Raw genomic sequence first — 13,499 nt, 5'->3', positions numbered from 1 at the left:
CATAGCACGGGTTATACGGATCTTGGTTGGCAGACTAATGTCTCTGCTGGGCATGTCTTTATAAACTAGTGCCAACTACATAAATGCCATGTATGTAATGAATGGCGAGTACGTTGAGATATTGGTTAACCTTTTAAGTCAGCCAGCTTGCCAACACTGCGCATCTCCGTCAGCGCAGCCTTCAATTTTGTTCATTTATCGTGGCAGGAATCTCGAGGCCATAGAAAAAGGAAACAATGAGCGGAGAAATTTAAAAGAAAACAAAAAAAAATTGTGACATCCTCCGTGGATCCGTCTTGAGCTTAGGTTAGGGGGAAAAAAAGAAAAGAAACCTTATATAAAAGATGATGAGCGCCAAAAAGTGTAAGCTGAATCCTCTTGGCGCCACCAGCTCTGCACACGGCTTTCCTATGCAAGCAGGCAGACGTGTCAATAGAACACAGGCAATTTCCCATTGAAAGGGAGTGATTGGCACCACGGAAATGAATTCCTGACTCTTCTGTCTTACCCACGTTGGTCTGAGAGCCGAATTTCTGCTAACGCGAAGCAAAGCCGTAGTAATGTAGGCAAGTCAGTCCGCCTTTTCTAAGCACGCCTGACGTGATTGAAGGCGCAGCAGTTTGGCGTGAACAGTTTCCTCTCTCGCAGCATGTGCCTCTATTCCCGTGCCAGCAATCTTCCGAGAGGTAAAATAGGTCACGCTTAGAAGGTTTGGTTTGGTTTGCGTGGTTTAGGCACTAAAGAGACAACAACCGTGAGGAGACGGGCGGAAAATTCCACCACCGGGGCTTCTTTGACGCACGCTAACAACGCAAAATGCTACACGGGCGCCATTCGTTTCACCTCCATCGAAACGCGGCCGCCGCGGCCTGGATCCTGTTGCCCGCTACCACGGGTTCAGCATTCGAGCACTTTAACCACTGTGTCATTGGGGCGGGGCTCATGCTCAGAAGAAATCGCGCTAAAGCTTCCCGTGAGCTGGTTAAATTGTTAAGCAGCTGCTGATAAGTAATGATTGTGCCACTTTAATTACAGTTTGATCTGTCTCAGTGGTTATTACAAGTTGGTGAAAACTAGGACACTTCACTGCTTCTTCTTTTAACCTTCAGCACCCTAAGCCGAAACTAATTGTCAATGCCGGATAAAGGAAAGACCTCTCAGATAACCTTCCAGTCAACCATTCCCAGCACAAAGCCAAAGCCAAATAATCCCCGGAAGTTTCGCTTAGTCTCGTTCGCCCATCCAACTTCTACACTTGCTGAGTCCCGGAATTCGCTCCTTTACCTTAAAAAATATCATGGCTTTTGCGCCTGTTGATGCATGGTCGATGAACAAACTGCCCCGCAGCACACGACGATGAGGTGCGCTAGGGCACGCGTTGTTCGTCTCCTTATCTGTGTCCTCGTCCGGAGTTGCGTGGAAGTTTGCCAACCCCCAACAACCACCGGACATCTTGCTTTCGCACTACATGCCCTGCGTATGCCCACTTCGTTTTCCTCAATTCGAATAGGATATTATTAAATTGCTTTTCTTTTCTCTGGCTCACCCCACCCTTCTGTTGTCTCTGAACGTTATAACTGTAAGTTTCCTTTAAACATCTCGTTAACATGTTCTCAACTTAATCTGAAACCTTTTGGTCGCGCTAATAAAACTGACCTGAGTTTTCTAGAATATATGCCCTAGTCTCTACGGTCTAGTGTTCTGCTTCTGGCCTAGCTTGGCAATTATGTTCCCATCAGTACCCTACCCGATTCTACGTCTTCACCTCCTTATCTCATTGTCATAGTTAGATATAGGTGCATAGTCCTTTGCAACCATCAGCTCGTACTTCTAATTATATGTTACGATACATTCTACCTTCCTAGTAATTCTGTAGAAATCCTGTGCGTTGCCAACTATATTCTTTATCGACCAGGAGCCCGACACCTATAGTTCCTGCATTATCTTAAATCTCCCCTGTAATATTTCGGCTAGTATTTTGAATTCCTGATTAAGCTAATCCCGTTCTTGTGAGAGGATGCGTTATCAGCTCCGACTGCTGGTGTCTGGTCGCATGCGCTTCACTGAGATTACAATTGCTGTCCTCTTGACACGAATTCTCTAAGTCCACACCATCGTTGAATGTGATCGCATAGTAGATTTACACACCGTTATATTCGACGCAGTTCTTTAGTCCTGCAATTACATATAGTATATTTAACCAATCTCGCCTGAATAACCATACACGCGTTGCCCCAACGGCGCTCCTCAAAATAAGAAAAGAGAATATAAAAACTTTTCCCTCGCTCTTGGCCACTTTATGGCGCACTAGCATACTCACATAACTATAAATGCCTTCCTTGCTCGGACCATTTCAACAGTCGACTCCTATAGGCAGCCCCCGCTGCGGTCTCTCTGCTAACGCCGGAAGGGGGCAACATCTCAATTTCATCTTGGCTTGCTGCACAAGTTAAACAAGCTGCTTAAAAAAAAAATGCCTCATATCAAAAGTGGCTATTTCTTTCGAATCAGCAATGCTGCCATCTGTTGCCCCAAACTGTGAGTATTCCAGCAGGACGTACTTGCCAGTTTAGCACATAAAAATAAAACGACAAGCTGGGAAGGGGGTTCTCTCCGAGTGGTGATCAATATTTTGAAGATCCCCTTTTTTTTCTTCGTCTCCCGGTTCCGCTCATCTAAGCGCGTCCGGTGCGCATTCACCGAGAGAGAATTCTCGAGTGCATATGTTTTTATCCCAACGCAGCAGCAGCAGCCCGGAGGTCTATTCTTGGGACGCCATCGATCGTGCGGCCAATCTCTGGCGGATAAAAACAGCTCCGCCGGTGCCATCCGCGCAAAGGAGAGCAGAGAAACGGGGGCGGGGGAGCCCGTCTGGTCGCGCGCGTCTTCGAAACCGCACGACGCGTGCATTGCCGGTGCGATGCCCCCGGTGACGTCTCCGGCCAAAGGTCGCGCTGAAGTCGGACGAACGAACGCTGTTTTGCAATCACTAGCAGTCATCTCTGATAAATGTTTAGGCACTGCTGTTCCGCGACGTAACCAAAAAGTACTTCCCAAGGACTGGAAAATTTTTTCTCATTCATCATTCTTTCTACACAGCAATAGAGAAAAAATTCAATTTTTGTTCTGTGATAAATTACAGTAATTTGTTAATTGTTTCTTTTTGCTCGTACAGGTTATTGGAGACCAAATTTCAAGAATTCGCTGCTGCTACTTAATTTGCATGTTTGTGTTTTCTTAATTAATGTGTACTATAGGTTTCAGATAGGGGTAAGCGTTGAGAAAGACTGCTAGCCATCACCACCGAAGGCTGCGTATAGAAAAGCAAACGCATAAGAATTACTCTAAATCTCTAAATTTAACATCCCGAAGTGACCCATGGACTAAGTAGGATGCCAACGGAAGGCGCCGCATTATTTTAGGCTGCCTTGGTTTCACCGCGTGAATCGACATCGCACCACACATAAGCTTCTTTCTTTCTTTCTTTCTTTCTTTCTTTCTTTCTTTCTTTCTTTCTTTCTTTCTTTCTTTCTTTCTTTCTTTCTTTCTTTCTTTCTTTCTTTCTTTCTTTCTTTCTTTCTTTCTTTCTTTCTTTCTTTCTTTCTTTCTTTCTTTCTTTCTTTCTTCCTTTCTTTCTTTCTTTCTTTTGCATTCTACCTTCATCGGGACATGGATGGTATCGAACCGCTGACCTTAGTACCATCAGCCGAGCTCTCTTTAAAGACACTGCGGCACTCCGGCGGGTCACAGAGTATTTAATCCCGAAGACTTCGAATGGAAGAATGGAAACAAGCTCATAAATAACTAGCATGGGTTCATATCTTGTTCGGGAGTTTTACAACTGAGGTTAGTGTCTACATTTGCGCCGTATTTATTGGTTGATCTGTCGTGCAGATAGAAACCATTACTTCAGGAAGTTGAAAAAAATAACGTTCATACTGCGAGCAAAATATATCACCTGTATAATATGCAGAAACGCCGAGAGAAAAGTGCCATTGTAGAGAAATCATTGCATTTTTGCATATTGCATTGCAAATTTGGGCATTTAGACGAGATGTCAGGACAGCCCAGGAAGAAGAAAAAAAGGCAAGGTAGAATTGTCTCTAAACCTCCCCATCTTCATTGAACAACAGCAATTATTCGAAGAACGAAGAAACGATAGTGCAGATGTCCTGTTTGTGAGGTGGCGTGACGACATAGTGGAAGTCATTTATTGGCCGTCAATCCTAAGGATCTTTTTGACAACCGTTCCGAAACAAGCGTTTTGATGAAATCATTTTCGAAGGAGGAGAGGCATGTAGCGACTGACAGGATTTGAGTAAGCCCAAAAAATGTACTAGGGAAGGATGTTTTGAACTGGCATCGACTGCACCTGTCTCTTTTAAGAATTTAGTTTGCGCCTTGTACTAGCGCGGACGTTTATCATTGACCGAAAATATCTCTCATGGAAGACATTCATCCAATATCTCGCGTAATCCTTAAACTTCGCTCAGAGCTTTTGACTATATCTTGTTTCATCCAGACCGAATTTTAGAGCGAAAAGTCTGAAATTTCCTGAGGGGATATTCAATTCCCTGAATTGATTCCAAAAGGAACATTAGGGAGAAAAAAAAGGGGAGAACGGATCAAGCCTCCGCTGGCACGTGAAAGGGGAGATGCATTGGGGCCTTCTATGGTGGTTGTTTTGTTGTTGGTAGTATTTACCGGAAGGAACCAAATAGGAAGAAAAGTTACATATACGGTCGCCTTTAGGTGGGAGATACATAGCGCGAAATACTACGGCGCAGGAAATATAAGTCTGACCCGAAAGAAATCCGAAGCATAAAGGACTTGTCTTCTAAAAAACAAAAAAGGAAAAAGAAACCAATTGCATGAACACAAGATCACTTTGCTGATCGAAAAAAAAGTTGGACTTTCTGGCCGCGGGAGAACAAGCGTAGTGGGCGAATTCCACTGGCTGCCTCGTGTCTTTGCATTTTTTTTTTTTTTGCTGCGTATCATTTTACGGAGAATTTCAACACGAGGCCACCTGCATATCATGTTTCAAGGTTCAATAAATTTGCAGTTGTTCGTAAGCGTCGTGTGTATTGCTCTTTCTACTTCCTTATCTTTCGCGCTGCCTTTCAATCACGTTATAGCAACTAGCTCATAATTTACACTGGCGGCGCATGACTTGATCGCTTCGATAGGTCTTGGTTGACCATCTAGCAACAAACTTAATTAAGTTTTAATAGAATGCTAATAATGATTTTTTGAAAAACATGGCACATTTTAGTCGTGAGCTTTCCGCATAATGGAGGTACAGATTGTACGCATTCGTCATCTGAGTACAAGAACCTTGAAATTGAACATTAAATTGTAAAACTAATCAGGGTAAGTTGAAGCTTGAATGCGCCTTAATGACTGTTAGCATATTCGCAACTTTCAACTTGTAAATGCTTTAAGACCTGTCGCTGATGCATGCGAAACATGCGCCCATTTCTTAAGCCTGTCCACTAGCGTGTTTTTCCTGTATACACGGAGCGTGTCTTGATAGCCTAAAGCTCTAGCTGTCGGCCATGACCCAATGTTAGGCAAAGTTGTCCTTAAAAGAACACTGAGCACAAAATGAAGTTGGCCTGCATCGATAGAAGAAAGCATTCCGTCTTATACTTTAGAAAATATATTCATAAACTGTCTATAGAGGACTGTATATAAGGTTTATAGGGGTTGAAACGTGGAGCTGAAACGGGGCTGAAACGTGGAGGCTAACCAAGAGGGCTCTACTTAAGTTGAGGACAATGCAGAGGGCGATGGAACGAAAAATGGTAGGGGTAACATTAAGAGATAGGAAGCGTGCAGATTGGGTCAGAGAAATAACTCAAGTTACTGACATTCTAGTGGAAATCAAGAAGAAGAAATGGGCATGGGCAGGGCGTGTAGTGCGAAGAGAGGATAGCCGATGTTCGCCTAGGGTAACAAATTGGATTCCAAGGGAAGGAAAGCGTAGCAGAGGGCGGCAGAAAGTTAGGTGGGCGAATGAGGTTAAGAAGTTCGCAGGGGTCAAGTGGATGCAGCTAGCACGGAATCGGGTTAATTAGAGAAATATGGTAGATGCCTTCGCCCTGCAGTGGGTATAGTCAGGCTGATGACGATGATAGATTTATGGTCGTATATTCAACATTTGTTTATAGTTTATTCAAGACAAAATAAAGAGGGATAGTCTATAGACCTTTGCATCTGGCGAGGAGGAGGTCAAAACACCTCTTCTCTGGGCTGTTGGAAACCGGTTCTGCTGCCGCTTCCACCGTACTGACGTCAGGCGCACACAACAGCCCAGCGAGCATTATGAAGACGCCCAGGGGGCGCTCGTTGCAAAGGTCTATAGAAGAAACAAAATGAAAGCTGTATGATGTACCTTAGTGTATGGGTAATCTACGGATTGTATACAGACGATAGAAAATGAAGATCTATGTACTTCTTTAGTTGGCAGATAATTTATGAACAGAAGCAATTTGGCCTTGAGAGCGACGACGGTCCTAAAATATCTATAGAAACTCAATAGACCACTTAATAAGATTTCTTATTTTTGTTTTGCTCCGTAGAACATCTTGGTGACCGTCGTTGTTATTTTTTCATGCTATATTGTTATTGCTTTATTTTTATCCGAACTTCCCGATGTTTGTTTCTATATTTTAAAGGTCTCATCATCCAAAAAGTTCGGTGTTCGTTTTGAGGGCGAAAAATACCGGGTACGGCACTGGCAGGAGGTAAGCTGGCAGCTGACATGGCCGAGCGATCAGTCTTCAATGGCTTGCGCGACTTAACGTCACCACACGATTTAACAAAGTTGGAACAAGCTTTCAACTTGAGTTGCTCATTTGAGGTGCAAAGGTGGAATAAGAATCAACCTCTCAGTGTTCTTGGATGCTGAGTGAAGCACGCTTCTCCTGGACCAAGCGGCTTGGTTAAATCGGGGCTTTACATGTCGGATGGTCGTATACGACCAGTAGCTGGCTAAAGTGGTAACTTATTACTGTATGCTAATAAAAAGGTGTAACGTATTACCGAGATAAATTAATTGATTTGTAAATAAGCGGGTAAAGACTGCATGTACGCAAACGAGGAACTGTGAGAGAGCCTCAAACGGGAGCCCCTAACGCTATCTCGTCGCACCTTTAAATGCGGTGGTTAAGAATTCAATATAATTTTATTTGAGCTTTTGCTACATTTCCTTGGTCTTACATTCCTTTAAAGGTCCGGGCTCTTTTCTTAATTTATTTATGTTATTGTGTCTCTGTTTCGGAGAGATAAAAAGCTATAAAAATGGCACTCTAAACAGAAAGGAACCACTGACATTGAAAACTGAAGTTTTATGCGCTGTAAAACACTCGAAAACGAAATGCAGGTGTCGCCACGATCAGCCGATTTCGCAAGTAAGCTGTGTAGGCGATATCCAATTTCAGGCGCTGGTCTTGGAGGCTATGGTGCAACTCCGCTTGCTTCAAAACAGCGGCAACCCAGCCTTTTTCGTTTGGGAAGTTGCAAATATAAATCGAGTTGCGGGAAAAGATTTATTTCATTTCATGCGTCATAAATGGGCTTTTTGCTGCTTGGAAAATGTTAACACACCAAGAAGCAGCGAACAACTTTTATAAAGAAGAATATATTTTCATTGTTCACAATGTGACTTTAAGATAACCAGAAAGAATTCTCATTTTTGTGTTTCGATAACACGTCTTGATTATTTAATAAATACCACCTTGTTTGTTCTGAAGCAATTCTGTAAGTTCAGCGAGGGAAATGCGCTTTTTTTTTTGCTAATGCTGGATTAATGGCAGCGTTTCGGTGACTTGGTTTACCAGGCTGATCGTGAAAATGCAATGAAATACAAGAACAGGTCATGTGCGTGTTCTATGATGTGTCTTTGTGTTTCATTGCGCTTTCACGATCAACATGTATACTGTTTCTGGAATTTCTTTTTGTCATTGGTGTATATTCGCTCCCTGTGGTGAATAATACGAACTGGTTCCGGACTTTATTTTTATCACAGGAGTATATTCGCTCCGTCTGGTGATTGATACTTACTGCCAATGGTTCCGGGCTTCCTTTGCATTATGGACATATCTTCATTTCTTTCGGTGAATGATACGAAATGCTACGAAGCGCTGTTATAGAAGAGAGAGGACGCACCCTGGGAGTCTCCAGGAGGCGCGAGCATGCCGTAGCTTGCCCGGCGCGAGGCCGCGTAGTCCACCGAGTTGCGTGATGTGCGCCGGGAGCCAGGGCCTCCACCCTTGGCCCCTTGCGTCGCGGATGCACCGCTGCCACCCAAGGATCCGTCCACGGAGCTGAGCACGGCGGGGCCCGGGGACGGCGAGGCTGCGTCGCCCATTCTGTCCCGGCCGGACGAGCCGAAACGGGCTCTGCGGGTAGCGATGCGCTTTCGATCAACTGAATGCATACATGATTGAAGGGAACAAAATGTGCTACATTTTGCTCCCTTCGACCATGTACCAACAAGCCCAAGTATCTACCCTTCTGAATGCATACACTCGATCGCGCTCGAGGGCATGTAACGAATACCAAATCAATGCAATGAAATTATGAAGGGTCAAATGCACATGTACATGTTTTGGCAGTAGCACAAGGGCCCACGAAAAAGCAACATCTATGGTGAGGGAGAGGGAACAAAAAGGTGAAAAAGATAGAGAAATAAGAAAGACAATCGTGCGTTCACTTCAACCTCTGTGGGCTGCGTGTGTGTCATACAACAAAGCAAACGTACATATTGCATGTGTCGTCTCTGTGCTTGTGTTACGCAGTACTATTTGCTTCTGCAAATTACGTCAGCGCCAGTTGAATAGCATTTAACATAAACACACCGGCGTGATTTTATATGTTCCAGCGCAAAACTGCGCGTTCTCTGTGAGATGAGGACCATATTTGATTCTCTCGTCAGGCACTTCTTTCAGTGTCCGGCTTATATATTAGGTGTCTCGAGAAGCAGTACACTAGTTAAAAAAAAGTATTTTTTTTTTTAGAAATGAAGACAGTTTCTATGGTACAATTGTGCAAATGCTGGCGGACATCAGAAAACAAGATTGTAGTAGCAACAAGTAATCTGGTTTACTATTTTCTGGTAACTAACTTCTTGGCTATCACAGTTCGCCACATAGTTCCAATTAGCGACCTCTGGCCCACATTTATAAAATAACTAACATGTTTTTATAATTTCAAAAACGAGATTTCTCGGGGCACTGTTATTAAATAAGTTTTAGCTATCTTGCGCCAAAGGCGCGCTTTCGAAAAATCCACGCTCTAAGTACTGCCCCTGTGCCGTCAATCAATGGCGCAAGTACCACGTCACATTCTTTGTTCAGTGTGGGCGGGAGCTGCAAGCAGCGGAGAGCATCGCAACGCAGGCGAAACAGAGAAGGTTACAAGGCATTTGTGCTATTTATTGACGGCGCTGGGGGCAGTGCTTAGAGTACGAATGTTTCGAAAGCGCGACTATTTTGGCGCGAGATTGCCAAGATTGCTAATTAGTTTTTGTCTATGGCGTTTTCTAATTTTTATAAACTAGCATTACTATTAATAATGGCTGGCTACAGAACTAACTGTAATAATTAAAATGTTAATAAATATGACTAGGTTGATCAGCTTAATAGTTAACATTACTACCCCATTTTGATGTCCGCCAGCTTTGGTACAACTGTGCACGGTGCAAAGGCCTTGTTCACATCTGTGGAAGTCTATTTTTATAAATTAGTGACAGGCTTTCTTGGAGCACCTGCTGTGCTATTTACGCATACCAATCGCACATTTTGGGATTCGCCGGCCAATAATGGTGGAATGAAAGACGACTGGGGAGTTTTATTATATCAATATCTTTATTAATTGTTTGCTTGTAAAAATTAGGCAGGAAGTTATTACCAGGAAAGTGCGCGGATGTGCCGTCTTTATAGTTACATGCAGATTGATTAGTACATTACCGCGACACTGCGCTGTCTTCTCTACACCCGAGGTTTTGCGCTCTTAAAAGCAGATTGGGTGGAGCTAGAATTAGTTAAGGGCTAAATTTAAATTCATTAAAGCAGCTTTGCGTCCGGTTACCCGCGCTCGATTATCTGAAACTGCTACTGCCGTGGGCCAGATAATTAGATGAAAAGACTAGTGCCATGTCGAATGTCGCCAATATCGACCACGTCGTCGAATGGTGCTTGACAAAGTTTACAGATGAAGGACATTTCTGGTCATTACATGGAAATGTAATTCTTGATTCACTCCATCACTGGAAAGAGTTAATATCTATTTTAGTGTTTTTGTCAGGGTCATTAAGGAATAAGCAGTTATTGTTCCCAGTGTAGAGTGAGTGATATTGTCTGCAGACGTATTTGTTAGATAAGCTACCGAGAGGATTGAATTGTAGAAGACGTGCAACTCTAATAAGCGCTATTGAGCAGTGGATAGTGCTGGTGGACGGTGCGTGCTTTCGTTATCTTACTTGGAGCGAACCTCCTGGCAAGTTCCAGAGAATAGCGTACAAGAGGTATAAGAGAGAGAAAAAGAAAGAAAGAAAGCAATAAAAACTGAATAAAAAACCAATTAATGAAAGAATAAATAAAAAATAAATAAATAAATATGGAAAAAAGCAAGAAAGAAAGAAAGAGAGAGAGAGAGAGAGAGAGAGAGAGAGAGAGAGAGAGAGAGAGAGAGAGAGAGAGAGAGAGAGAGAGAGAGAGAGAGAGAGAATCTTTTATTGAGAGCAGGCGTTAAATATTCGCCCCAGCTGGGCAGCCTCTACAGTCCAGGAAGCCATGGACCCGAGCCATATCTCCCTAGCCCGGTCTACGAGACTATGCTGGTCATCCAGGCTGGGGTTTGAAAGCTGGGTCTCCCATTGCTTGTTGGTTAGAACTTTGGTGGTTATGGTATCATGTGGTTCCTTGCATCCCGAAAGCATATGCTGCAGGGTGTTTGACACGTTATAGAATGTGCAGTCCTATTTGTAGGTGGTGAGCGTTATCCTGTGTAGTAACGTGCTGTGGACGTGCTGTTGGTTTACATTTTTCGCAGTGTTACTGCCTTTTCTCTGACCAGTTTCGGGTGAGGTTGGGAATAATTCTTTCTTTCTTTTCAAGTCTGCAATGCAGGAGGATGTCAGTATAGTTTTCGGGTACAACCTAGGGTCTCCTAAATCCTTCTGGAATTGGTGCCCGCTTAGTGTATCCTCAGGCTGAGGCGTCGACGTCCTCGTTTACTTGTGGGTGTGTCCCGGAGTGCATATGATGTAAGCGTCTGGTAAGTGGGGTGCTGCGGGGACCCTCCCGAATTCCCCTATCCACACAGACTAGCATGCCAGCGAAATCTAAACGCCGGCAAAATTCTATGTTTTTCCAATTAAAGAGTCTCTCTCTGCTGCGGGGAGAAGAAGGATTTCAAGTATGATGGAGATTCTTTCTTTTTGGTAATTCCTATATGCTGACTGTAAATCACTGAGGATTATGGCATATTCATTGCATGTCAAGATGGCTGAGCAGCTGCACCTGTTCTGCTACGTCAGTGTCATTCGTTGGCATAGTTGCAGACATTCTTTCTGAAATGTGAAATTCATAACGATAATAGAGTGGCCTTGCCTCCCCGGGTATCTCGCTCCGTCAGGGTATCTGGTTTCCGGATGTGTTCCGTGCGCTTTGCTTAGAGCACAAACTCTTGCCTGGCGTCGGTTTTTTTGGTATGTAAAATGCATATTTCGCGGGAGGAGGGGGGGGGGGGGGGCGGTACGGTGATACATGAGCTGATCTCGTCCGGGATGCGTTACTTGGCGCACATAGGTTCTACACTTTCTCTTTATGCCAGTTTCTTAAGGGTCGTACGTCCTGTTTCATTTATGTTTCAGCGTTTCAATTGGTTGAAATTGTGGACCACGGCAAGCTCCTCCAAATTGTCGGGAAAGCCAAGGTGGAGAACTGTTTGGCTAGAGGCGTGTACGTTCAGATATACCGATGAAAATTTACTGATATACCGATGGAAGCCGAAAGGCTTCCCAGTTCGTAAGGCGAGCCTTACCGATGCGAAGAGATGTCTTCTTATGGGTATTTCAGTTTGTATTACATGGCGATCCCTGCCAGGTTCATTTCTCTTGCGAGATGCAGCCGGTGAACGTCAAAGTCAGGATTTGTGTCTCTGGAAACAGCGCTGCCCATTCTGCTGGGAATATGTGGTTCATTCACCATAGTAATTGGTGATTATGCATAGTATCGTTTACCCGCAGACCCTTTTTGCTGGTTATGACACATCCCCAGGTAGTGCGATGGGCCCTGGTCTCCAACTGCAATAAACTTCTGTCCTTGTGTGAATAGGTCCGCTTCCCACATAAGTACATCGAAACCTTCCAGATATCTTTGTTGGGGATTATTTCAACAAATATATGCCTGATGAGGTTGCTCACATGGTGTTGTTCATTGAGCACCTTCTGTACCAGAATATGAACTGTGCGATTTGTACTTTATCGAGTGAGTGTTTCATATTCTGGGACAAAGCGTGACATGGCGTGGGTTTCATTTATAGATATTTATTCCGCATTGCCTTGCGATACGAGTTGAAGAAGCTTTTTTTTTTTCGGTTACAAGGAACTGCAGTTCCTCTGCCACATTTCCAATATTGGTGGCGGTGTTCTTTATTTACTGTTGTAGGGAGCCATCTTATATACATTCGAAGTTTGTTTACGCCGAGTTTATATATGATTTAGCTTTATTTAGGGCGTTTTCCGGGTTTCCTGGAAGGTGTTCGAGGTGAACCTGAGTAGTGTAGTTTTCTTGAACAAGTGTGTGGAAGCCTTGTAGGGTTACGTGGATTTCCTGCATTTCCTAACTTGACAGTTTGGTCATGTGCAGCAAGAACTGCTGTGTAACCTGATGCGTAATTCGCTGTGTTAGAGGCATGTAGGCTTTCTGGATACATTCATTGACAAGTTATTTGACGTGTTCTTCTGTCAGCGGTGATGGGTTGGCCGCTTAGGCTTTTGCTCTGCAGTCAGTTATGATGGCCTCTTATTCCTTGCATTTGAGTAGCGTATCGACGAGGGCTTGCTGTTGTTGTAACTTAACTTGCATCTCATTGAGTGTAATATTTTTTTTGTGGCAATGCAGCAGTGTATCCTGCTGTACACGACACGGTGAAAAAATAGGCAAGAAAAAAAAAGTGATCAGAAGTGAGAAAAGGTGCTTACTTGCTGAAGAGCCTAAGGACGAGGCAGAAGAGCGCCGTGAACAGCATCAGCGCCACGATGACGCTCACCATTGTCGTCAGCTCGGCGTTCTCCAGGATCGCCACCCCGCGCGCTGCAGAGGAAAAACGCCACGTGGTTATCTTCATGTTAGTCATTCAATGAAAATAAAATTACAAGGGTTCAACGCTGCTGAACCAAATATTGAGCGAAAGCATTAGCTGCGGGTGACCGAGCGTTCTTCTCCTTTTCTTTTTCCTCAGCCCACATATTAAGCTCCGCTTTAACC

General features: G+C 44.0%; 1 protein-coding gene across 1 annotated transcript in view; it reads right to left on the bottom strand.

Annotated features, from left to right (window-relative positions):
• Positions 1-13,499, bottom strand: part of LOC146185492 (uncharacterized) — a 193,783-nt gene that overhangs the window by 23,421 nt on the left and 156,863 nt on the right. Inside the window, exons 5-6 of the mRNA XM_084607840.1 lie at positions 13,214-13,325; positions 8,173-8,405 (exon numbers count right to left, since the gene is read on the bottom strand). Of these exons, the coding sequence (XP_084463966.1) occupies positions 8,173-8,405; positions 13,214-13,325 (345 nt within the window). The remainder of the gene's footprint in view (positions 1-8,172; positions 8,406-13,213; positions 13,326-13,499) is intronic.

This window comes from Amblyomma maculatum, chromosome 6, assembly GCF_055883805.1.
Source record: "Amblyomma maculatum isolate TAMU_Amacu chromosome 6, ASM5588380v1, whole genome shotgun sequence".
In the NCBI taxonomy this organism is placed as follows: domain Eukaryota; kingdom Metazoa; phylum Arthropoda; class Arachnida; order Ixodida; family Ixodidae; genus Amblyomma; species Amblyomma maculatum.
The sequence above is the reverse complement of the archived record's forward strand: the minus strand, read 5'-3'. Positions and strand labels throughout refer to the sequence as shown.